This window comes from Myodes glareolus, chromosome 6 (genome assembly GCF_982192425.1).
Source record: "Myodes glareolus chromosome 6, mMyoGla1.1, whole genome shotgun sequence".
NCBI lineage: Eukaryota > Metazoa > Chordata > Mammalia > Rodentia > Cricetidae > Myodes > Myodes glareolus.
In genome coordinates this window covers 2,378,254-2,404,109 of record NC_142031.1, presented here as the reverse complement: position 1 = coordinate 2,404,109, position 25,856 = coordinate 2,378,254, and the positions used below count along the sequence as shown (strand labels likewise).

The window sequence follows — 25,856 nt, the reverse complement described above, 5'->3', positions numbered from 1 at the left end:
ATGGTCTCAGTCTTTCCGCCTTCCTCTCCACACTTTTTCTTCCCTCATGCCCTTCCACCCCCTCCTCTGACCTTCTTACTTTCCTCAGCTTTCCCCGCTTCCCTTCCATGCTTCTCTCCTCCCCCCGCCCCTTCTCAGCCCTTCTGTTTCCCCCTCCTCTCTTCCACTTTTCCTTCCACCTCTGCCCTCCTGTTATACCTCTGCTTGTCTTTCTCAAGGGATTGCTGATCTTGTTTCTGGGTAGTTTCGGCTTTGAAGGGTACAGGGCAAACTGGCTGGCTTGCTAGGGGAGGCTGGTACAAGACCAAAGGGCAGCAGGTCCTTGACAGCCTGCTATAAAGTTCGTAGTCCCTCCAGGACCTCCGTGAATTCTGGTTCTGGTCTGGGCTCATTTTTTCTTTTTTAAGAGCAGGACTGGGTGGCACACACTGTTCCTGGGGTAGGGGTGGGACATTCATTTAGGCCTGGTTTGTGGGCAATGAATCCTCTACCGAAGGTGTTCAGTTTCTCACATAGGAGCAGTCATGTAACCACAGTTCTGAAGCACAACAGGTTGGTTACCCTGGCATTTCCTCCCAACCCCTTGCAGTCCCTCACACCCCTCCTCAACCTGTAAAGCACTATCTCCCTCTCCCCTCCTTGTGTGAGATTCAGTCACGTTGTGGTGACTCACAACCGGCCTTGTCCCCTGGCCACTGAGCAGTGTCCTTCTGTGTGGATGTCCCTGTTTTCTTCAGCGTCTGAATATACAAAAGGACAATGACCAGATGATTTGTGGATCAGTTACTTTTCTATTGCAGGGTTAAAACACCATGACCAAGACAGCTTATAGAAGAAAGGGTTTCTATGGGCTTACTGCTTCAGAGGGATAGAGTCCATCATGGCAGGAGATCATGGTGGAAACAGCCAGGAGCTCCCATCCTGACCCCCAAACGAGAAGCAGAGAGAGCAGGCCGAGATAGGAACATGGAAGGCTGCCTCAGGGACACACTTCTAACAGCCACACCTTCTAAACCTCCCAGACAGCACCACCAACTGGGGACGAAGCATTCGCACATCTAAGTCTGTGGGGGACAATCTCATTTAAACCCCCATAACATACAAAAGAAATATCACTCTACAAGAAAGGGAATTGGCCAGTTGAAATATGGTCCAAGCCACAAACAAGACTGGTGTGGGGCGTCCTTCTGTATATGTGTTGCTTTTATTGGTTAATAAATAAAGCTCTTTTGGTCAATGGCTCAGCAGAGTAAAGTCAGGCAGGAAATCTGAACAGAGATAGAGAGGAAGAGTAGGTGGGGTCAAGGAGATGCCACGTAGCCACTGAAGGAGAAAGACGCCAGATCCTTATCCATAGGCCACAGCCTTGTGGTGATATACAGATGAAAAGAAATGGGTTAATTTAAGATGTAAGAGCTAGTTAGGAATATGCCTAAGCCATTGGTCAAGCAGAGTTTTAATTAACACATTTCTGTGTGACTATTTGGGTCTGGGTGGCGGGAAAAGGAAAGTGCAGCCTTTGCTTACGCAAGACATTTCAGAGCACACACAGATGGTGAATGCATATGGGAAAGACTGCTGAAGAGGAAAATACAAGTCAAATCAATGGGGAGATAGCTTTGTACACTGTCCAGTGGCCAAAGTTGGAGCACTGACAAAACTAAGTGTTGGCAAGGGTGTGGGGCTGCAGGGCCTCTCATACTGCAGATAAAAGCCAAGCTATGCAGCCATGATGGGAAACAAGCACTCACTGTGTGATCTAGCAGTCCCAACCCTCGTTATTTGCCCAAAGGAGCTGGAAACTTTGATCCATACAAAACCCTGTTCTGAGATGTTTATGGTATACTTATTTGTAATTGCTCAAGTGGGAAGCAGTCAAGATGTCCTTCAACAGCTGGATGACTGAGTAAACTGTGGTATATTCCAGTTTGGGATATCATTCAGTGCTCAAAATATAGGAACTGCAATGCTGTAAGAAAACACAAAGGAATCTTTTTTGTTTGTTTGTTTTGTTTTGTTTTTCAAGACAGGGTTTCTCAGTGTAGCCTTGGCTGTCCTGGAACTCGCTCTGTAGACCAGGCTGGCCGTGAACTCACAGAGATCTGCCTGCCTCTGCCTCCTGAGTGCTGGGAATAAAGGCATGAGCCACCACCACCAAGCTTCTATGGTTAACTTGTGGCTAGCTCTGCCCTTTGATTTCCAGGCAAGCTTTATTTGTCAGAACACAAAATGTCATAGAATAGTAGGGCCTACATCCATCCTGGGGGATTGTGGGTATGAACTAAACATGTTATTTCTGAGAAGTTCCTTATAAGCCTAAAATGGCTCTAAAAATATAAAGTATAGGGGCTGGAGAAATGACTCAGTGGTTAAAAGCATTTGTTGCTCTTGCAGAGGGACTGAGTTCGTTTATAGCGCTGCAGACTTTGGGGTCATGCACACCCAGTACTGTGGAGCTTGGGGTCATGCACACCCAGTACTGTGGAGCTTGGGGTCATGCACACACTGTGCTGCAGAGCTTGGGGTCGTGCACACCCTGCACACTGCGCTGCAGAGCTTGGGGTCTTGCACACCCAGTACTGCAGAGCTTGGGGTTGTGCACACCCGGCACACTGCGCTGCAGAGCTTGGGGTCTTGCACACCCAGTACTGTGGAGCTTGGGGTCATGCACACACTGTGCTGCAGAGCTTGGGGTTGTGCACACCCGGCACACTGCGCTGCGGAGCTTGGGGTCGTGCACACCCGGCACACTACGCTGTGGAGCTTTGGGTCTTGCACACCCAGTACTGCGGAGCTTTGGGTCTTGCACACCCAGTACTGCGGAGCTTGGGGTCATGCACACACTGTGCTGCAGAGCTTGGGGTCTTGCACACCCAGTACTGCAGAGCTTGGGGTTGTGCACACCTGGCACACTGCACTGTGGAGCTTTGGGTCTTGCACACCCAGTACTGAAGAGCTTTGGGTCTTGCACACCCAGTGCTGCGGAGCTTTGGGTCTTGCACACCCAGTACTGCAGAGCTTGGGGTCGTGCACACCCAGCACACTGCGCTGTGGAGCTTTAACTGATAGATTAGGATTGCACCACATTACTAAGCCTGATCCTTGATCCCACTCAGCCACCTCTCCGTTTTTCTGTAACCTCCTGTGCTCCTGATGGGGTTAGGAATTCAGGAGCAACCTCCCCACCCCGTGTCTACTCTCTGTCAGGTCATGGGGGCTCCAGCCTCTCTGTAGGGCGGCCCCCACCCTCCATTTAGTGAAATCTGGTTCTAGACCCCACCACACTTTCTCCTCTACACGTTGCCTTTGGAGTGGATGGAGCTGTGGAATGGCCTTGTCCACCCTGGCAGGGAGACATGTGCTTTTCTCCAGTAGGGCTGCAGTCTCAGCTCATGACTGAGGACCCCCCTCATGTCCCAGAGTCCCCTGGACAACCCACACAGCAGGCACTTCTCGACTGCAGAAAACACACAGCCCTGGTCCTGGATGTTGTGCCCCACGACACAGCTTGTGCTGCGGAAGACTTTGGCTGCATGGGGAATAAGGTTGAGCGCTCCCTAAAATAGTTTCCCTGCAAATGGCCAGCAGCTCCTTGGCCCCGAGGAAAGCTGAATGGCAATGAAAAGCCCCTCTCTTCCCAGAAAACAGATTCTTCTTTGACACATTTTTTTTCTCCTCTTAATACACCCATCCCCCCTTTTCCAAAATGGGGCCTTTTTCCTCAGTCTTTTATGTGGGGACCGGGCTGCTGGAAGACAAAGTCCACTTGTCAGCAATCTCCTGTCGGCCGCTGTTCCCTTTCCCTCTGGGGTTCTCCCAACAATACAGCCATTATCGGCCCCTCTCCGATTCCACTGAGTTTTCCTCTCTCTCCGGGGCTAATGAGGAGCGAGGCTGCCAGGTTGGACAAAACGGGATCGTTTTCCTTCCACTGGAGCCCCAGTGTGGTGAGCTCTGGGAAGCACCATTATAGGGGCTCTGTGGGTCACTGTCATGCCATTTGAGAGAACCTCTTTTGGGAATGTGGCCTTCAGTGAGGGCGGAGGATGGAAATATACTTCCCAAAGCAGAACCTTTCAAGTCACCCTGGGCCTCAGACCCCTGCATGAGCCCCAAAGCTGACCATCCAGGCTTAAGATCTCAGTGGCACTTCGTCAGTCATGGTGGGAAGGAAAACAACCTGAGACATTTAGCGCTGCACACCCCCACCCCCGCGCTCGACCTGATGGCATTAAGAAAACACAAGGGCTTGGCACCCCAGATCTGGGCCTGAGATCTCATGCCAAGATCAACTTCCATTTCTTCTCTTCTGGCAGTTACAGGAACTGTGGATTAGGGAGCCTCAGAGCCCTACTTCTGATGACGTTGGTCAGAACTTGTCCTGGCCCTGGGGAGCTTTTGGAGGTCCAGAAGCCCCAGGATCAGTGATGGATCAAAGAGCAAATCCTCCGCCCACCATTCCTCCACCTATCCATCCACCCATTATTCCGCTCCTCCGTCCATCACCCATCCACTTCTCCACCTACAGCCCCTCTCTTTCTGTCCATTCAATCCCTGCATCCACCATCTATTCACTTACCCCCTACTTTCCATTAATTCCTCCATCCACATATACATATAGAGAAAACTTGAGGGGATCAGTTCTTTCTTGCTACTCTGAGGATGCTCAGGGACCAAACTCAGGTCATTGGGCTTTGTGGCAAGCCATTTTTTCCTCTGCGCTCCCCCGGCAGCCCCAGACAAGTCCTCCTAAGAGGACATCCCTGGTAGCTGCAGGAAGGCAGGCTTGCAACCTCCGTTGTGCAGCAAACTGATCTACTGCTTGGCACCACTGCCCTAAACTAGCCATACCTCCTGTGGAAGAAAGAAGAGAATGGATAACTCAGCTGGGGCAAGAGGAGGCGGTAAAGAAGAGCCAAGGAGAGAATCAGGGACCCTGGACAGAGATGGGCAGTGGGAGGCAAGATTGTTTACCTAAGAAGTGAGCTAGCCTCTGCCTTAAGAGGCAGCACAGGGCAGTGCCCGGAGCTGCACTTAGACGCCTAGGCTTAGACACTGGGCACTCTTTAGTTTATTCACTGTAGGCTTCTCCACCAGAGCAGAGTCAAGTTGGGGATGGGACGCTGGAGGGAAGAACTGCAGACAGCAGGACATTCCTGGGCCTCCACAGCAGAGGCACTCTGGGGGAGGCCAAGCCCACTCTCTCCCCAGTAGCCCTAGGGTCTTCGCTCAACTCTGTTCATCTACCTGGGTGCAAGGCAAGTAAGCGGGCACTGCCAGGGTGCCCGCTCAAGCAGAGAGGGTGGTTTGGCCTAGAACCCAGACCCTGCCAGTCTAGACTTGGGGGAGGGCACCCCTCCTATCCCAGAGACCAGGTTTTCTCTTAATGAAGCTTTCAACGAGCCTTAGAAAAACACACAGATTTATTGCATATCAATCTCATGTATAAATTCATTGTAGCATTGGAAAGATTACATTTGGTATCCAGTCATCCTATTCTACAGCATTGACCTCAAAGCCAGCCTCTCCTGGCTTTTACCTTACAGAAATCTCTACACAAGTACATTTGTCTTTGCCACAAGCCTCAGAATGAGATCTGCAAAAAATCACTTTCGACTATTCTCTACGTCGCGTCTCCTCAACGCATGATTCTCCCACGGCGATCTCCATAGTCATCAGGAACGGCGGTCCGTTTTCATGGGCGTTTCGGGCCTCCTGGCCTTGACTCAGACCCTAACCACATATTCAGTAAGTGCATCTACGGGATTTTCCTCGTAATAAAAATCTCACAAACAGACACAATAATGACCGCTAAACACGAGCCATGCACAGCTTATTAACACAACAGCAATTTACAAAGGAAGGCGACGAGGATAGACCCCAACCTCCTCCTCCATGGTTTTTAACTCTTTAACATTATATGAAAACCAGACATTTGCATTTTATTTCTTTCTCAACACTATATAGTTCTAAAAGGAAAAACAAAACAAAACAGAAACAGAAACAAATTGAGTCGGATCTGAATGTGACAATGGCAACACTCGCACAGTTTCGAGATTCTCACAGGTGTCAGGGATATATATATATATTTATATTTATATTTATATACTATTGGTTCAAAATCCATACATACCACACCCATGCACGCGCACACACACACCACACATACCCACACACGCACGCACACGCACAGGCTTTAAGTTAAGTATTCTGACACCAGGGCCCCACGTCCCCCATGCTGGAGGGAGTAGCGGTGCCACAGGAGGCAGGGAAGAAAATCCCCAGCTTCCTCCGCTCTGCAAGTGAATCGCACATCTAGAAATTCAAGCTGCCTTTCTGGACTCAACCTTTTCCCTCCTGGGAGTGGTGGTTTGAACTGGCGACAGAAAGGAATTAGACAAACACGTGACGGGAATGGCGAGAGAGGAACTTCTCTGGGAATCACGCAAGAACATCTCGTCACAGTATCGCTCAAGGGCTACAGAGACAATTTTCATGGCTTTGGATACCCGGCTGGTCTCTGTGGACAGGAGTGTCCCAGTGTCCACTGGCAAGAGGGGGTACCGTCCATCACAGACTCCCCACCTTCCTGTCCCAGCAGCAGCACAGGGGGCCTCCTCTTCCCTACTTGGAACAGCACAGTGAAAGTTCAGTAGGTTTCAGTCACTTGGGCGGGGAGAAGGGGGAGGGGGGAACGGACTAGGGACCACAATCCAGTGCTTTGCGCTTCGAGTCTAAAACACGTGATATGTATTTAAGCAAGTGTTCACACACTCACTGAGGAAGCAGAGGTGGCAGAGGAAGCCAACGGCCCTGTGGGTCTGAGCTTTGAGAGGCAGAGGGGTTAGGTCAGTCAGGGTCTGGGGATCACATGCTCTCCTGGTCTTAGAAAGTAGGGCCCTTCTCAGACTGGGCAGGCTCAGCCACGCTGTGCTTACCCGCCGCTGGTTTGGCACAGGGATGCCCTGGGTTGTCTCATGCATGCAGGATCCACCTTGCCTGCAGGATGGTGAAGCCCCATCTTTCCTACCTGATCTTCCTAAAAAAGGCAGCTGTCAAAGGGGAAGAATGGGGCCTTGTCTGGGGCTGGAGGGAGTACAGGCTAGGAGGCCTCCTCATGAATTTCTATTTTGGGAGGCAAGTACCAACAATCATAAGGACAACATCAGGGAAACAGTCCTGGCTGGACACGCGTCCTGCCATTCCATGCACACGGCAACAGGCATGGTCTGGATCCTGGCAGTCAGGATCCTGGAACTCACACCTGGTCCAGCTCCATGACCCTGAGAGAATCTTCTGTGCCTGACGCTTGGCTCGAGTCAGCTGGGCACCACAAGAGTGCAGAGATGTCAGGTAGGCAGAACTCACTGTCTGGGGGCCATGCAGTGTGGATGCAGATAAATTTGGGATCAGTGCTGTTTTTGTCAGGGGGGAAGAGCAAAGCCAGGGCTGGGCCCAAGGGTTGACTGCTCAGGAGAATCTGGGCTTTGCCATCGTTGCCTCTTGGGGGCAGGGGGCGAGTGGGCAAAGCACAGGACAGCACAACTGGGACTCTTGAGAAGGAACGAGAGGCTAACAGAGGAGGACGGAACTGGGAGCGCCAAAGAGGACAAAAAGGAGAGCCTTTAGCTGCTCTGCTGCTGGAGAAAAAGGGTCACAGATGTCTCTATCCAGACAGACGTCCCACTTTGGAGATAGAAAGTCACATCGCAGAAAAAAGAAAAAGCACACGTCTTACTCTTTCTCAGAAGAAAGCATATAATTTGGGGTTTACACAAGTGGGACATGTATGTCTGAGGTTGAACTTATACAGGGGTCCTGTCTAGCTTCCACCTGGAGGAAACCGGAACTCCTGAGCCGAGGCCTAGACCTTCACTGAGAGGATGTCGTGAACCTGTGAGAAGTGTGAGCGGCTGGGCCCATAAATCCCTACAACCCTGACTATGGCACGTTCCTCAGAAGAGGGTCCCCGCTGCCCTGCTCTGCACACGTGAATGTGCTTCTGGGTACACACGCTGGACTGTTCTGTCTTACATCACTGGGATTTGCCGGAACCTGCAGGGTCATGGTGTTTCCAGGGATGTCACCCTCGAGTCTCCAGCACAGCCTGGACCACTCAGCAGCAGCAGAGATGATTGTCTTGGCCCCAGAACAGCCACCACATTCATGGAACACACCTGCTTGATGTTCACGCTGCTCCCAGAGAGACCCACTGGCATGCCCATGTGTGACACGCTTGCACACGGCTGTTGACACTGACATGCCCATGTGTAACATGCTTGCACACGCTTGCATACGGCTGTTGACACTGACCTGCCCATGTGTGACACGCTTGCACACGCTTGCACACAGCTGTTGACACGGACATGCCCATGTGTGACACGCTTGCACATGCTTGCACATGGCTGTTGACACTGACACTACCTCTCATTTTTTTTAAAAGGGCAATCCAGGAAGGATTTCCCCCTTCTTTTCATGTTGGGATACTCAATTTTTTTTGTTCTTTCTTCAAAATAATAAAATAAATAGAACACTTGTTTTAAAAACTCAAATTTAACAAAATCATATGATTGTCTGGTAAATGGGCAGCGGTGACCACAGGACTCCTCAAGGGAGGGACACAGGGTATTTGGCACATTAACAACTGCCCCACTCCCTGGTTACCGATCACACAGCACACAACCTTATCACACGGTTTTGGTCCTTCACTACATACTTAAATTGACATGATTTCTTCAGAATAAGTTGTCCAATGCCAAAAATACTGTTAAGGAAGAAATAAAATAAGGAAAGAAATGAATTAGAAAAAAAATTACAAGTTATATACAGATTAAGGTAAATTCCATCAGAGAAAGAAATTATTTGAAGTTGGCCCCTATGGGAATAACTTAAAGCCCATCCAAGCAGAGAATTAGACAATCATGACTGTCCCAAGGGAGCGAGGCATCTGGTCCCGGGGGCTGTGCTGTCTCTGCTCTGTGCGTGGCAGGTCCCCTGGATCCTCCTTTTGTTCCTGACCACCTCTCACCAGGAACCCACACAGAGAGCAGAAGTGGCGGCTATACGGTTGATCTGGAGTCTTAGGCACAGGTAGTGCTCGGCGTCCCGGCGTGGTGGAGCAGACGGGTAGGTTCCCACGCTCAGCGGCCACGGGGAGGACATCAGGCCGCCAGGGTTGGGAAGAGTGGAAGGCTGAAGGCCTAGATACGGCCCAGAGCCCTGGCTTCAGAAGACCGGCGGTCAGGGCCAGCGCTGGGGCTGTTGGAGGGGAGAAACCATTAGGTGTCCAGCATGGAAGACCTCAGCCACCAGCTCCCGACCTCCCCATACAATTGGGGGGTCTTGGGTGGGGACCAGTGGATTCCTCTGCAGGTCGCATGGGGCAAGACAACCTCCCTGACTTGGCCTCCACAAGCCTGCAGGCAGGCACCATGACCAAGAATTCCTGTGTAGTCAGCATGCTATTCAGATGGCTCCACGCCCTCTATCCTGCATCGGGGACACCCAGAATCACCTTGGCTTGTACAAACAGGGTTAGGGATAGAAAATTCTCCATTATCTACATTATAAAGGGCACACCCGAGCAGAGCTCGATGTCCTGGCAGGTGTGGGTTTGCCAATAAGCTGAAATTTCAAAGCAATGCAAAATTACTTTTAAAAAACATTTTGCAAGTCATTTTTGATTTTTAAAAAATACTGTCTATTTTTTAAAACCCACATGCTTAAATAGACTCTATAGTCAATAAGATTACCAAAAGGGTTATTCATGTAATTTTCATTATAAAAATCATTTGCGAGGTCTCTCTCCGTAGCACATATCCACTTGTTTCCGTTCCCCTCCTTCATACCATGTGGCTGCCCAGGTGCGGCCAATTGGCTCCTATTGGGATAGAGATCCCACCCCTGCCTACTAGTTATCCGACAGACGGCTCCCCATGAGTGGCTCCTGGGCGGCCGCCGGGCACTGCACCACTGCAGACCGTGTCCTTGAGGCCAGTTCTGAGAGGTGGTGAAGGTCAACGGATACTCGAGGGACCTTCAGGTTCTGAGTTTCATTGGAGAAGCTGGACTTGAGCCACGGTGGGTGGGGCTGGAAGCGGAGGTGAGGCAAATCGAAGGTGTCAAGGCGCTTCCCCCCGGCCCCTTCTCCATCTCCCACAGCTGGGACCCTGGCTTTGGATTCCGGCCCTGGGGCCTCCAGGACCTCAGAGGTGGTTGATGGGGTTAAAGGCTCCAGACTCTGACGAGGCTCCCGTGATGTTTAACCAAGCATCCAGTGAGCTCTGGGAAGGGACGTGGAGAGGAGTGTCCTCAGAGAGGGACAGCATCATTGCATACGCCTGGTGGGGGAAAGGGTAGCACACGGAGGACAGGTGAGGGGCATTCCAGGCAGGTAGACCCGAGCCTTGCCTGTCTGATCCCCACCTCCACCCCTGCTCCCACCCAGTCTAGAAGGAAAAAGGAAAACAAAGCACTACAGAGGCCCAGACTCTCCAGTTTGGGAGAGAGAGACAGGAGTATATGAGAGCAGGGGGCGCCTCTCCTGCCCAGGGTGACAGCAGGACACAGGAGTCCCCTCTAGGGGCCTCCGTGTCCCCTAGGATCCTTGAACTCTTGGGGTGCTCCCCTAAAATTGCATTCCCACCTCCCTCCAAGCCCCGTTTCTCTGCCTAGTGACTGACAAAAACCTAACAATCGGTGTCTGCTCTGAAAACATCCTGGGGATTGGCAAGAGTTATTTTTCATTCTGTGCCAGTGGGAATACCTTTGCTTACTGGCAAGAACCCTGGGGGACTCTGAATGATTGTGGTGGGCTCCTTTTTGAAGTGTCTCTGAGCTGATGCAATTATAAGGTAATGGGCTGTGTTTGCTGGCCTCAGACAATCACGGGGTCATCCTTCTGCCTCATGTCCTGGGACAGGGCAGGATGTACCAGGGTTGGGGGCTGTGTGGAGTGTAGATTATGGTTACAGGTGTGTACTAGGAAAGCCCAATATGGCTCCTCTCTATCCTTGAGCAAACGCTAGACAGAATTAGTTAATAGACGAAGACAGACACACAGACGAATTGGGGTGAAAATCTTGAGGTGGTGCTGGGGAGGCTGCAGAGAGTAGAATGAGAGCCAAGCCCCTTCTGATGTCCAAATAATGGGGTGCAGTGTCCCATGACCACTGTCCCTGATATGTGAACACAGAAAGTGCCCTGGATAAGCCTGTACCCTCAGGTACCCTGTTTTAGCTCCATCTTTGAAGCGGTGATCAACTGATGGGTGACAGCCACTCATCCTGGTTCAGAGGGAAGAAGAGCCAGGCAGCTGCTCCCACTGGAGACAGGATGGGGAAATTGGGAAAGTGGCCCTCACTCATGACCCAAGAGCTGGCTCATGGTTATCTGTCTTTGACCCCTCAGCCCACCTGCTCTACCAGGGTGCTGGGGACTTACAGCTATTGGGTTCTCTCTTTAGACAATGCAGTGGGCATGGGGGCTGTGGATCTGAACGTCCTCCAGGCGTAGCATAGCTATAGCCAGAAGAGCTCAGACATCCTTGGTTAAGGAGGCGTGGTGGCCGCTTACTGTCTAAGCCAAGAGGAGGTGTGAGGACGGACGAGGGCTCTGCTGGGTACCTACCTGGTTCTTAGCCTGCCTGTACAGGGTTTGTTTTAAAGCCTCAGAATCTAAGGTGGAATTAAGCACATCCTTAACTTCAAATGCTTCCTCAGCTGCTCTGCGGAGATCCAGCCCCTTCCCAAAGGTTGGCGTCGGCTCCAAAGCTAACACACCGCCTCCTCGCTCCTCAACACACCTGCACCAAGGACCAGGGAGAGGGGCCTGGGGTCAGCTCTTTGGCCACTGGTGGCCTCTCTCTAGTGCCTCATGGCTGGTCCCCATGCCTGCATGCATGGCACAGGTTTCCGCGAGCCACATGCACAAGGAGACAGACACGTCGACACACAGACACCCAGATGGGAAGCCACACAGATGTGGGAGAGCAAATAGGCAGAGAGCAGGAAGGGTGAGTGCGTGCACACATATCCCAGGCAGCAGGCAATCTGGTCTTCAGGATAAAGGGTGGGAAGGAAGCTTTAATGTTCAGAGGCTCTGGGCAGCTTTGGAGTGGTCCTGGCTGCCCTACCCACCCCCAGGACCAAGAGACTGGGGAAGAAATGCTGGCTCCAGAGGGCCAGCCCAGGGCATCTCAAATGCTGGCAGCGTCACCCATTGCTGAAGTAACTGAACAGTTAGGACATGGGGACAAGGCTCTGGCCTGCACAGTGTCTAAAACCATGGGTGCTGGGCCACAGCCTAGCGGAGGCTGGACCCTGCTGCCCCAGGTGGATGGGATAATGGACAACTGCACAGCAGAGCTGAGGACTCCTGAGTCAGGGCCAGCAGAGCACACTGTCCCCTTCCTTCCCCCAGTGCCCTGGACTCTGGCTAGCATCACCTCAGCCCTAGCTCCAAAGCCTTGTGGTGGCAGCGCCTGCCAGACAGAGGTAAGACCAGGTTGGAGGTGTCTCCTTAATGTGGCCTTGTATCCAGGTCCTCCCGCCCAGCCTGATCCCTGCCACTTGGCCTCTCCCACCTTCGGGTATGGTCGAAGCCCATGGTTAGGGAGTTGGGTGGTTCCTCATCCTCCTCGTCCTCATAGACTCCTTGGGGCTCAGGTGTGGGGGACACTGTGTCCTCCTGTGACTTCCCGGCCAAGCTGTCATCATCCTCTTCCTCCAGCTCCTCCTCTTCCTCCTCCTCTACGTCCTCAGGTTTGGCACTGGCTGAGCCTGGACACGGGGGGTTGCTGTCCAGGTCTTGAATCTCAGGCCTGAAATGACAGGAGAGGAAGTTGGCTGTGTTCAGGGGGCTTTCTCCTTACTGCAGACCGTGAAAGGTGGCCTCCCTTGGCCTTCCCCGTCCTTCAGAAAGAGCTGGCGTCTGTGGTCACTAAAAGGAGTAACGGGTCTAAAGGCGGTTGCCCACTTCCTCACCGAGGAGAGAGAGTGATGGAAGGGTTAGGAAAATCCAGAAGAGATGGAGGCACCCTGAGAGAAAAAAGGGACAGGGCAGGGTCTCCGAGGGGTGGATACCAGGTCATTTGGGGGCCAGTGCGAAATGTGGGTATTAGGAAGGAAGTTAAGACTATGCCTGGAGAGGAGGGTCCTGCACTGGTGCTGGGGTTGGGTGCCACACAAAGGGCACCCTTAGGACATGGGTGTAGAAGTTTCCAGATGCCATCCTGCCCAGGATTCTGTGATACCCAACTGTGCACGCAACTCCAAGCCAGGCATGAGGATCTAAGGTCACAGAACCTGGGGGATGAGGGTGAGGTTCAGGCTGCTGCTGCTAACAGAACATAACTGTCAGGATGGGCTGGCTTCAGGGAACGTTGGCTCTGGCTTACAGTCTAGGCTCTAACTCAACGCTTCCTAGGATCTCTGCAGCCTAGGCAGATCTCAGGTGCTCTCTCTCTCTCTCTCTCTCTCTCTCTCTCTCTCTCTCTCTCTCACACACACACACACACACACACTGTATGCATGAGTACAATCACATGTGTATACATGGAGGCCAGAGCTCAACCACCCATATCTACTGAGAGTCTCTTACTGGTCTGGGCTCACCTATTTGGATAGACCGGTGGCCGGTAAGTCCCAAAGCTATCTGACCATGCATCACCAGCACTGGGGACTTGGGGTGTTGTACCATGTTCATTCTTTTTTTTTTTTTTTTTTTTTTTTGAGACAGGGTTTCTCTGTGTAATGTTTCTATCTGTCTAGCTGCCCTAGAACTCGCTCTGTAGACCAGGCTGGCCTCAAACTCACAGAGATCCACCTGCCTCTGCCTCCCAAGTGCTGGGATTAAAGGCGTGCATCAACACCACCCAGCTCTTTTTCTTTCTTTCTTTTTTTAAAACATGGATTTTGAGGCTTGAACTCAAGACCCTCCTGCTGACACACCAGCTGAGCCATCTCCTCAATCCTTTGGGCAAGTTTTTTTTTTTTTTTTTAGAAAGATTCCATCTTTCTGCATGTCTGTGTGTAGATGTGTGTGCATGCGTGTGCATGAGGACAACAAAAGAGGAACTGGAGTTACAGGTGACTGTGAGCTGTCTGGTGTGGGTGCTGGTGTGAGTGCTGGTATGGGCTGCCTGGTGTGAGCTGCCTGGTGTGGATGCTGGTGTGGGTGCTGGGGAGCAAACTCCAGTGCTCTTGGTGAGCCCTCTATCCAGGTCCCAGCAAGACTTTGGAGCTTTGGTTCCTCATAAACGAGGGTGAGCAGATCCACTTCCTTCAAAGAGCATCACTAGTCCGGCTCATGCTCACGTCAATAACCATACTCTGTGCCCCTGGGAATGTGGCCATGTGGGCAGGGTCCTTTGCTTCAGCAGAGGACACAGCAAAAGACAAACAAGTCTTGGATTCCATATCTAGAGCCCCCAGTTCTTCCTCTCTCTATTCCCACACAGTTCTCGGGGGGCTGATCAAGGCAGTTCTCGTGGTCTTGGGGGAGAGGGGCGTTCAGTTATTTTTTTCGATGAAGTCGGCATCTTAGCGGGGTCAACTTGCAAAGTGGTATCCAGGCCTAGGTTGTATAGGTGACTGAGCGGCTCTGCAGACTCCACCCAGGTCACCAATTTCTTCCCACACGAGAAACACTGCCTCTGACCTGCCCTCCAGAACAGGCAGAAGAGTCTCGATAGGCTTCAAGGTGCCATATATCACTGGCTTCTTGTCACTTGTGCTGGGGGCCAGCCAAGAATATGCTGAGTTCATCTCCTGGCAGTGAAGGTCAGGTGGGGTCTGGATCCTCGGCCCTCACAGTCCCTTCTAAGGACAGGAAGAAAAATGGGGGCCAAGAGCCCAGCCTGGCCCTGGGTCACATTCACCAGGTGAGTAGGCCACACCTACTGGCTGCCCTGGGGCAAAGTTAAAAGAACCCTGTTGCTTGGGAGCAGAGTCTATGTTCTCTTTTCTTGCATGCATGCCCACTCTGTCGTGTGCAGTCCAACAGGGACAGCAGGGGCCCTGGCAGGCTGGTGTCAGCTTCAGGTGACAGTAGGCTGGGCCGGAAGCTGCCCTAGGGGCATCATGTTAGCATCCTGGCTGACATGGCTCATAGCAGCAGGAGCTGACAGTCCCAGAGTATGGGAGGCAAAATGTTGAGAGGTCAATGTGGTAGCACAGCTGGTTCCTGGGACTCTGGGTGGAAATCTAGCATCTCCCTTAGTCCTTGGTCAACAGTGGCCTCTGCTTTTATCTTCTTATGAGCATGCATGCACGTGTGTGTGTGTGTGTTGCCATGTGCCATTTGTGTAAGTATTCCCATCATCCACTTGATCACTTCTATAGAAACATCAGCCCTAGTCTCCACCAGAGGCACTGGGTTAGGATTTCACAGGTGACCTTTGGGGACACAGTTCAGCACAAGTCCATTCCTTTCGGTTGATCTGGGAGGCATTAGGCTTTCACTGGTCACTAAAGGAAGGACTCAGCAGTGAACAAGACCTAGATAATGTGGGTACCAACCCTAGCTGGGTCTTCTCCCTTCCCTACCAGACCACCAAGTAATGGCAACCTCACATATGCTTGATCTAACAGCAGTAGCAGTGATGGGGGGAGCTTCCTCAGTTCTCAGGACAAAGCTAACTGGACCTCGGAGACCTCCCTCAATAGATTGGGTGGTTTAGGAGGGGCTGGACATGTTCGGGCCCTGCTATGCTGTCAGCAGTGTTGAACATGGGGGAGGATTGTGAGGAGCACTGTCAGAACACCCATGATGAGGTTAGGCTGAGTGGCAGCTTCTCCTATCCCTTCCACGACTGCCTCCTCTTCTGCTAGGTCATGTGGATGATCCCCTGGTCTGCCACTGCATCTCAGTGTAGGAAGGTCTTGCTGTCTTTTGAGTGCTCAGGGCCCTGACAGCCCATCCATGCCTGGCCCTGGTCCACCCCATTAAGAATGAATCTTCGTCATTCTTTGGGTGGTTTTGCCCTGGGACTTGAGAAAGCCATGCTTTGAGCTTGTCTTTAACAACAGGGATATGTTTTTCTGCTCTCTGTGGGGTCAGGGAAGTCCTGCTATGGGGTTCACACACAGCTTCCTCTGAAGGGGGGCATCAAGTTGCTGAATAGGGGGGTGACTCTCAGACATGTCCCATCCTGAGTGACCAGGTTCCTTTAAGAGCACCGTGCCTGAAGCCAGGATGGGTATGTCAGGGCCCTTAGATGGGGAGCTGTAGCCTTAGCCCTGTTCCACAGTCAGGGACCTCCAGTAAGACCACAAACTTGTGAGCAAACAGAATTCAAGTGCATCTGCACTGGTGATCTGGACAGGGCTGCACAGGTTTCCGCCAAAGGCACTAGAGACAAGGGAGATGCAGACTGCGTTCCCTGGAGGTGCAGACAGGTGCCTGAGGGAGCATGTCTCTGGGGAACCCTCCCTCACCCCCTCAAAGTGGATGGGAGTAAGCTGGGCCCTGGTGGCACAGGGCTGTGGTCCATGACGGCTCGTGCAATAAAGGCTGGGTCCTGGCTCTGGGTTCTGGGTTGTCTGTGGGCTACAGCAAGGTACCCCACTTCCACGGGTCTCTGGTGCCCCACTTCCATGGGCCTCTGGTTCTCCTCTTCAGAACTGGAGATCCCATGCCGAGGTTTCTTGGGGTGTATAGAACTTCTGTTTCTCGGTGACTTCTCTGATCAGTTTTCTGGGGTACAGAGGGGTTCATGCAGAAGGGAGAGTTCCCGAATAAAGGGCACACTGGAGCCTGAATGTGAGGTTTCAGAGAACACTTCCAGAGCCTGGCTGAATTCTGAATTTCTGTGTGTTTATGTGCAAGTTTATACCTGAGTACATATATCCATATCCATACACACACACACACACACACACACACACACACAGAACCAGACATATATGTGCTCCTACTTGCACACATCCATGTGTGTGTGTGTGTGCATCCACATGTGGTAAATATGTCCATGTGTGCATGTGTGTGTGTGTACAAATCACCTCCGACTTACAAAGGTTTCTAATTTTACAGTAGTGTGAAGAGGACATGAAGGACCTTCCCCATGCTGTGCTGTGCACAGGTACAGTATGCCCATGAGACGCTGGGCAGGGCTCCCAGGCAGCCCGAGGATAGAGGGAAGCAGCCAGCACTCCACGGCACACTGTACCATCAGTGTTTTTAGACGTGGGTGGGGTTTTGGTCAGTCACACGAGTTGTTTGTGTCTTTATTACAGACTAGGCTCCATGCTAGGTGGTCTGTGTAGCAGCCTACAGTGTGTTTTCTGAGTGTCATGGAGCAGGGGGCAGGGGGTGGGCTTGTTGAGCTGTGTTTGGTGGCTTAGGTCTATTAAATGCATCACTGAATAATAATCTTTTTACTTTATGGGGTTTTCATCAGATAGCCTCACTGTAAGTTGATCTCTCTCTCTCTCTCTCTCTCTCTCTCTCTCTCTCTCTCTGTCTCTGTCTCTCTGCCTCTCTCTCCATATGCGTATTTTCAGGGGAAGCATTTCTATCTGGCGACAAGAGGCTGGATGAAGCACACGATGTGGTTGCCACCTGGCCTGAGTTAACGTCCATTAACTCACAGGTGTTCTCTCCCTTCATCCCCCCCCTTAGTGTAGATGCTGTGACAAGAACACACACAGGGACTGTGGGGCTCTTATTGTTTCTAGTAATAGAACCTGAGGCCTCTTCCATGTGGGGCCTAGAACTTTCCAGGGGCTAGGGATGCATGCACCCTAAGCAAGACCATCGGAGCGGGTGAGTCTAGACCCCGCTGGCTTGCTTTTCTTACCGTTTGTCCATCCGAGTAGAGGCCTGGTTCATCTCACTGTTGGCGATGAAGTTTCGGATCTCGGAGAAGTAGGAATCCTCCTTCTCATCTAAAAGTGCATGGTTGTCCGACTCGGAGGTGGGGGAGGAGGCGCTGGTGCCCAGGTGGTTGGTGAGAACCCCAGAGTGCTGGCTCACTGTGGAAGGGTTGAGTGTCAGGGGCATTCTGGGTACCTCCAGCCTCCCGTGCCAGTGTGCGCGTGAGGTGGTCTCAGGAAACTGTCTCTTAGAGAGTCTGAGGGGTGGAGTTGCCCACAGAACCTTCCCTGCCAGCGCTCTTGCTTTGCCCATCCTCCACCAACCTGGTGCACCTTCATGCTCGTGTTTCTTCAGATGCCGGTCCAGGTTGGTCTGCTGCCCGAAGCAGCGGTTGCACAGGTGGCATTTGAACGGCTTCTCTTTGTTGTGGATGTTCCTCACATGCCGCTGGAGGTTGGAGGAGATGCTGAACGACCGGTCACAGTACTTGCACCTGGAAAACAGGTGCACCTTGCCTCAGAGGAGAGGAGATCACGTGTGGCGGGACAGGGCCCAGACCTCTGTCTCTACGGCAGTTGTAGCCATTGTGGAGCCCCTGAGGCCACCTGGCTACCCAGCTGGAGAGTTCAGATGTATCCTAGGGTGGCTGTCTCTAGAGACGTCTATGCTCTGTTTAAATTGCCCCAGCTAGTGAAAGGAGTAAGAAGCCAAGGGACACAGTGTGAGATGACATTCTCCGGTCAGCCTCAAGAGGGCAGCCTTGAAACATGGAAAGAGGCAGAAGAGGCTGGCAGGTTACCCTGAGATGGGAAGGCTGAATATCTTCACAGGGAGGCCTGGCTCCGGCTCCTCTGACTGAAGACTTAGCCAAGCCCCATCTCACTTAGGGACTCAGTGTGACTATCTAACGTTCTCAGCAGCCCTGAAGGTTAGGTGGGGACTTTTGGCCTTGTGGCTTTGATGCTGAGGCCAGCTAGTAGCCCGACTGAGCCCTTCAAGACACCATCTCCTTGGGCTCAGGTTATTGTCACGCCCCCACTAGGTTTACCAAGCACTCAAACTGGAAAAGCAATCCCAGCAGCTAGCACACATTTGATCAGAAATCATGATGTAGTTAGCGGCCACCGGCAGTGAGGGATGTCCGCCGTGCGTGTGCCCTCAGGTGTGGCCTCTGTGGCCCTGACAGCAGGGAACGGAGGCCTGTTCTCCCCCTTTTTATAACAGGCCCAAGCAATGCCCACAACAAAGAAGCCAAGCCCAGAACAAAGAGTGGCAAGTGATGTAAGAAGGGACCTTCCAAGCTCTGCAGCACACGTGAGCTACCTCGGAAAGGAGCAATGTCTGCTTTGTGGGAAGTCTGAGGTGTGGGGTGTCTGACAGCTTCTTCCTGAGGGCCTGTCCACATGGGTAGACCCTACAGCAGCAATCCTGATGCCACGCTTTTTATTGCATATATGTGCATGCATGCAATGTGTGTGTGTGTGTGTGTGTGCGCACGCGTGCACGAGCAAGTGCATGTGTGTGCTCAGGTATATGAGCATACACCTGTGAAACTGGCCATCACAATGACTTTTGGGTACTTATCTGGATCTTAGAGGCACACAGCCCTTGAAAACTATGTTTGTGTGACTGTATATGTTCATATTTTGGAAATGAGTCCTGTTAGGTGACAGCGCAATACCCAAGATCTCCAGGGCCGGCATCATGAGACAGGCCGCCCTCTTTAGTGGAGCCAGAACCTATGATGTCAGCCTCAGTGAGGACAAAGATGGGGGGCTTTTCTTCACCCACGGGGATGCGTGACAGTTCTAAATACGGCAGGCTTGCATTCCTACGGGCCCCGCCGTCACTGCGGTTCGGGGCTGGTGGCCTGCTCTGGAGTAGCACTCTGGTCACGAGCCTTTGTCATGTGGTTGAGGACATGCCCGAGGACACCAGGGACAGCCAGGAGGGGCTGTATCAGAAGCTGCTTTTATAGCCTTCTGCTGTCCAGTAGAGGAGGGGCCAGGCCCAGAGATGAAGATTGGAGGTCTGGGTGGCTTGTGTGGGCCCCTGCCCAGGGTGTCTGATGGGCCTGACCATGTGCTATGACAGGGTGTGTCTGCCTGTGTTTCTGTTCCTGATGAGGTTAGAACCCTTCAGGGTTGCAGTTATTAACTTTGCCCTTGGACTCTTAGAGCCTGCAAGTCCTCTGGTCCCTGGCTGCCAGATAAAACCTAGGGAGGTGAAGGCCCTAGAGAAGGGGAGGCTGCTCTGAGAGGGGCCCCTCCTCTTGCCCAGGCTCTTCCTATAGACTTGGCCACAACTGACACCCCCAGCCCTGAGCCCTTGTACGGCTCTTCACAGCTCACTTATTCAGTACCTTCAGCCTCCAGCCCTCCCGAGGCCAGGCTCCCCTGGCTCCTTTTATACTTTCAGCTGCCTTGCCAGGCTCTTCAGGAGCCAGCCCTTCCTCTGAAGCCCAGGTTAGGACCTCTCCTATCTTTGGTTGCCGAGTGGCCTCTAGGGCACGTGGGTGTCCTTGGTGGCAGCATTTCTTCCCACAGCCTGGGAAGGAGCCTGACTCATGAGACCACCTGCAAAGTATGCCCTGGAGGTATCTCTGCTGGTTTTCTTAGCCTGATCAGCAACAGACCTCAGTCCTCCACACTCTGCAACCTCCGACAGATGCAACAGTTCAGAAGGAATTTCACCTCTCACCTGTGCTCCCCGCACACACCCTAAAACACACAGACACCTTGATGGAGCCAGGCCCGGTCTTCCTGCTCTTTGGGGGTGATCTCTCAGGAATGGAAAACTTGATTTGCATCTGCAGAGTAAAGCCAAAGTCAAGCTGCCCATGGGACTGGGAATTCTCTCCATTAGGAAGAGAGTTCTCTGCAGATGCCACAGGTCAGCCAGGCAGCCCCTGTATGCTTGTCTGTCTGAAGCATATCACAAAGTTCATTTTTTTTTTTTTTGGTTCCTCAGGAAATGCAGAGACACTTTGACAGGTCCCCTCGCGCACCCCTTACCCCAGCTCTGGCATAGACTCCTAAGCACGGGACTGCTGGGGATGAAGTGAGACGGAGAGAGGATGTCGGGGGAGGGAGGCTCTGGAGCCGGGATGGGCTGTGCGTTCTGTCTGCTTGCAGCGTTCTGGATGTAGCCTCTCCTTGTTCTAATCTAAATAAACGGCCCCAGGCTGAGACGTCCACTTGAAATTTAGGGGAGCAGAGAGCCCACGGCCGTGAGGGAGCAGAGTTCACCCAGCAGCTGGGCTCTGCACTGTGAATAAGCCGACAGACGGCTCGGGAAATTTACAGCCGTGTTGCATAAAGCAACACGCCATTGTGCTCACAGAAATGAGAGGGCACAGGAGGCCCAGCAGAGAGCTCTGGGAGGACCTTGCTGTGACCGTGCCTGTGGCCCTGGATGCGTAAGACAGGAGAGGGTGAAGCCCTGCCTCTCGGCCTCCAGGCACCAGCATCTTTCTTGAGACATAGGAGGGCTACCGCCAGCCATCACGGCTTCATCATTTTAAAAGTGAGGCCAGAAAAGGAAAAAAGAGATAAAAAATGTTCTAAGAATAAAAATAAATAAGAAAGAGGACTTGCAGGAGCCACCTGCAGCCCCGCCGGACACTGTCGGCTTTTCTAACACAGGACACGGAACAGGAGCTGGGAAGGAAACGAAGGCAACACAGCTGCATACTGGGAGGTGTGCATCCACATAGCGGGAGTCACAGGCCCGATCAGGAGTTCCAGGTTGATCCAGGAAGGCCTGCGCCCAAGTATGCTGCAGGCTATGCCTGGCAGCCAGAGGAGCCTCTACATCAAGGTTGGAAGGAAGTGTCCTGAGGTACAGCCCTTTATTCCTCAGCTCAACTTTTCCATTTTAAAGATTTTAATTAAAAAGTTATACATGTGTGGGTGCATATGTGTATACATGTTCATGTGTGTGTGCATATATATATATATATATGCATGTGAGTGCACACTTGTGTGGAGGCCATAGGTTGACACAGGGTGTCTTCTATTTTTTTTTTTTTTTACTGTATTTCTTGAGGGTCTCTCATTGAACCTGGACCTCACTAGAATGGGAGCGTCCTGTCTCTGCCCAGGTAGCAGTGAGGCTAAGGGACACACTGCCATGCTCAGCTTCTATGTGGGTGCCGTTCTCATGCTTGCAAGAGCATCTCTCCTCTGTCCCTCCCCCACCCCGGTAGATCAGATCTTTCCACCTCTGCAACCCAGGTTCTGTAAAGTCTACATGCTGGAATTTTAAAATGTGAGAGTGTCATTAATTATGTGTTCTCCAGTTTCAGGCAAAGATTTCAAAGCCAGGAGAAGCTGCATGCTAAGGACTGCTTCCTGGCTGGAGTGTGCGGGAAAGCGGCCCTGGGGAAAGCAGAGGCGTGTCAGGGCACACAGACGTATTTCCGAGGGCTTCCTCATCACCCAAGGCGACCTTCTTCATCCTTCTCTGGAAGGTCTCAGACTCTGGAGGGTGAATACACCCACATGTGAACACACAGTGACCATGCACACATGTGCTGACAGTGAAGTGAGCGTCACACGTGGGTCAAGCGCCCTTGCCAGGCCTTTGCCTTGTGCAGTGGACTTCTAGGATGGGCTATGCTCCCTCCAGCCACAAGTTAAAACTCTCTCCAGTTATCAGAGCAAGACCAAGGTCCCCGGTCGTATGAAGAGACAAGCTGCACGCTTTAAACCCCTCGGCGAAGGCCTGCCTCGAGCCAGATAAAGTCAGGATTTGCAACACAAACTTGCAAAGCAATTATTGTTACCAAAGTCGAACCGCTCAGATTGGAGAGAGCAAAAGAAATCAATGATAATTAAATTCTTCTATAAACACGGCCCCTACCCTCTAGGGGCTCTTAGCACGACACACTGTCCAGGAGTCGGCTCTCATTACAGAAAAAACACGGGGCTCGTTTTCTGGGCGAGGACCAGACCAAATAAATCTTTCTGTTGCTCGCCTTTGTTAAGTTGTAAGTCACTATTTTCAGAGAGCAGACAGTGGGGGGGTGGGGGTGGGGGGAATGTGTCGGGGAGGGCTGGGAGGCACGGGACGCAGAGCTAGAAAGAGCTGTCGTACACTCCGTTAGCACAGATGTGGGCCTGTGGCCACCAGGGATGCTCTGTAAACCTGAGTAGGGTTTGGGGATCAGAACACATGCACGCCCACGTGGGATGCCTGCCGCGGGGAAGGGCACACAGACCGAGTCCCCACAGCTACTCCCTGGTGACAAGCACCGCATGGGCACAGCACAGGAATCTAATGCCATCGGTCTTAAACCAAGCTAGACTCTTTCTTTCCCAAAGCCTCAGCTGGCTAGACACACCCCAGAACGTGTTGCTAAACTGGTCCTGGCAGAGAAGTGGCCATTTCCCTGTTTGTCTCAGGGTGACAATTGCCTGAGTTCTGTTTAAAAAGCCCACTCCCTGACTGGGAGCACGGGGCAAGGAACGGCGGCATCCTCAGCCCTTCTTGGTGCAAAAACAAAGGCTCAAGGACACAAATGACAGGCACCTGGGGCTGGAAGAGCAGGCAAAAGTTGCCCTCAGTTCCACCCCTTGGAGAACCTCAGGACATCTCTAAGCTGACACCCCTCAGCTTTGATGCAGGGATAGTAAGATCCACTGGGAGGCGGCTCTGTTACTCAGAGACTCTCAGATTCCTGAGATACAGAGTGGTCCACTCTCTACTTCAGCAACACATGTGTGGCTTCCCACTCAGGGCTGCTGCAGGGAACCAAGGGCACCCCATTTTTGTTAAGAGATCATACTTGGGGAGGAGGTGGCTACGGTCGTTATGTCAAGGACAGGATTGGATGGGACTGGCTGCCTAAGGGTCCCCCAGGGACCTGTGGAGAATCCAGCTACAAGTCACATCTCTCTCTGAGTTTGATTGTCTGCCCTGGTTGACACTCTAGCTACAGGAGGAGAAAGGTTCTTTTACATCTTCTTTTGGGAGCATGGAAGGAGCCTTCTAGAAATTTCCTGGGCACTCCCTGCCTCATTATACTATTCCAGAGAGTTAGAGGGTGGTGGACCGGGAGATTGAGGCAGACACACTGAGCACTGTGGTTTCTGTCCCACTGACCCACTGGTGACCACAGCCCTGTGGGTGTATCTGAATGTAGGTGTTTGCTCGGAGGCAGGGAACTAAGGATGTATGGAAGCAAATAGGGACTCCCCATACTAACACTAGGTGGTTCCTACCTGTATGGCTGCTCCCCAGTATGTGTCCTCAGATGTCTTGTGAGATTCGCAGATCTGGGGAAGATCTTGCCACAGTACCTGAGGCAGAGGGAAGAGTGGTGGGAGAGCCATTAGGGTGGTCCACACTGCGCGTTTCCAGATTTCTCCTCTGAGTCCAGCTCAGAGGCCTCATAGCTGGTGGTAGGAACTGTCATGTCATTAGTCCAGACATCTCAACAAAGTACAGAGCAGAGGGACGGGCGTCATTTCTTCAGACTGGGGGCCATAGCGACTGGGATCAGCAAGGGAGCCTTGGGAGCATGTCTTTCCAACACCATGACCAACGGCAGAAACTGCAGCCCTGGGCTCACCATGCTTCCTAGTGCTCTGGCGAATGCTGAATGGCCATGCTCCTCTGGCCTCTGAGCTCAGCCAGGTGAGGCTAAATTGCACGATGGGCTCAGATGATACGGCACAGCTTCTAAGCCCTACCCATGTTACTCATGTGTAGCAGGTGGCATGGAGCAGACAGTGGGCCAATACACTCACCGAGTTTCCCTGTGACCAAAAGGGGCATACTGAGCCTCACCTGCACGTGTATCTCTCCTTGCCCTTCCTGAGGATGGGATCCGAGAGCGTCGGGGGTGGGGACCGGAAGTTGAAGGGGTGGTGAGGCAGGGGCTGCAGGGAGCTGCCTGAGTCCGCCTTCATGGCTGCAAAGCTCTCCAGCTTCTCTGTCATGGTTTCTATGGCTGACATCTGCAGGCATGGAGAAGGCAGAGATCACGGACTCAGCCTAGCTGTCATTGGTCTTCAGAGAGTGGACACCTGGGGTCCCTATGTCTAATCATATCAATCACCCTCAGACGGTCACTGGAGGCAGGGCCACAGCTTACTCTGTTCTCGTCCTTTTTAGAACTGGAGCTACAGTCCTTTCAACCTGGCAGGCAGAATTTGAAACTCCAGCCTATGCAAGCTCCACTGAGACTTAAGGCTTCGGTGTTGGGGGCACTGGTCGCAAGGCTGCGCCCCTCCTATTCGTCCCATGGAAACCATGTGAGAACAAGGCAGGAGCCAATCGAATAGAGGAGTTAAAGGAACTCATGGAACAATTTCATGGGAGCCATCACGAGGTGTAATAGGTGTCCTGGTCTATATGCCTCTGCTAAACATCTATCCCAGAGGCCAGTTTCTCCTTGCAGACCACAGAAACAGGGCTGGTGAGGGTACACAAAAGAAGACAGGGTGGGCAGGTACGGATGGGGGCACAGAGGGAAAAGGTGCAGTCTCTCCAAGTTCTGGGAATTCTGGGAGAGACTAGGCCTGGATGAGAACCCCAGAGCCCTCACCAATGGAGCATGGGTGAACAAGGAGAGAAGGTGTGACCTCCTCACCAGGTTCCTCACTCATGAAAGCTGCCTCTGCTGAGTGCTAGGCCCCTGTGATGTGCTAGTGTCCAGTGATGTCAGAATCTGGGACCCAGCTGCCCGTGAGTGAGCAAAGGCACCATGCCACAGGGCTGTGATCCTTTTGCATGGCTCCAGTCACTCAGCCCTTCGGCACCTTGTTGGACTGCCCAAAAGCATCCTCGTGGGCTCTGTTTGCTGGGCACTGCCAACAGGGAATGGAGGGCTTTGTACAACTGCTACTTGGAAGCCTCATAATGCAGAGGCATTTGGCATCTGGGGAAACAGCAGCAGGGCTGTAACAGAAACCCATAGAAAGCAGTTGAGTGGACACCATGCCCAGCTACAATGGTGAGTAGTCATTGGACAGCTCTGCATAGGCTACAGAGATTTCGGGCTTTGGCCTGTTGAGATGGGACCAACGCACGACCCT

At 52.4% G+C, this 25,856-nt stretch overlaps 1 protein-coding gene across 9 annotated transcripts in view; it reads right to left on the bottom strand.

Moving 5' to 3' along the window:
- Nucleotides 1–5,405: 5,405 nt before the first annotated feature.
- Prdm16 (PR/SET domain 16) overlaps nucleotides 5,406–25,856 on the bottom strand; it is a 316,131-nt gene continuing 295,680 nt past the window's right edge. For 7 of the 9 annotated variants that reach the window (XM_087906788.1, XM_087906791.1, XM_087906789.1 and 4 more), the window contains exons 11-17: nucleotides 24,607–24,776; nucleotides 24,039–24,116; nucleotides 18,138–18,307; nucleotides 17,798–17,972; nucleotides 12,584–12,820; nucleotides 11,629–11,803; nucleotides 5,406–10,340 (exon numbers count right to left, since the gene is read on the bottom strand). In XM_087906788.1, coding sequence (XP_087762914.1) covers nucleotides 10,206–10,340; nucleotides 11,629–11,803; nucleotides 12,584–12,820; nucleotides 17,798–17,972; nucleotides 18,138–18,307; nucleotides 24,039–24,116; nucleotides 24,607–24,776 — 1,140 coding nt within the window. In that variant the 3' untranslated portion in view covers nucleotides 5,406–10,205. The remainder of the gene's footprint in view (nucleotides 10,341–11,628; nucleotides 11,804–12,583; nucleotides 12,821–17,797; nucleotides 17,973–18,137; nucleotides 18,308–24,038; nucleotides 24,117–24,606; nucleotides 24,777–25,856) is intronic. The other 2 variants (XM_087906796.1, XM_087906797.1) reach the window with 2 other exon arrangements.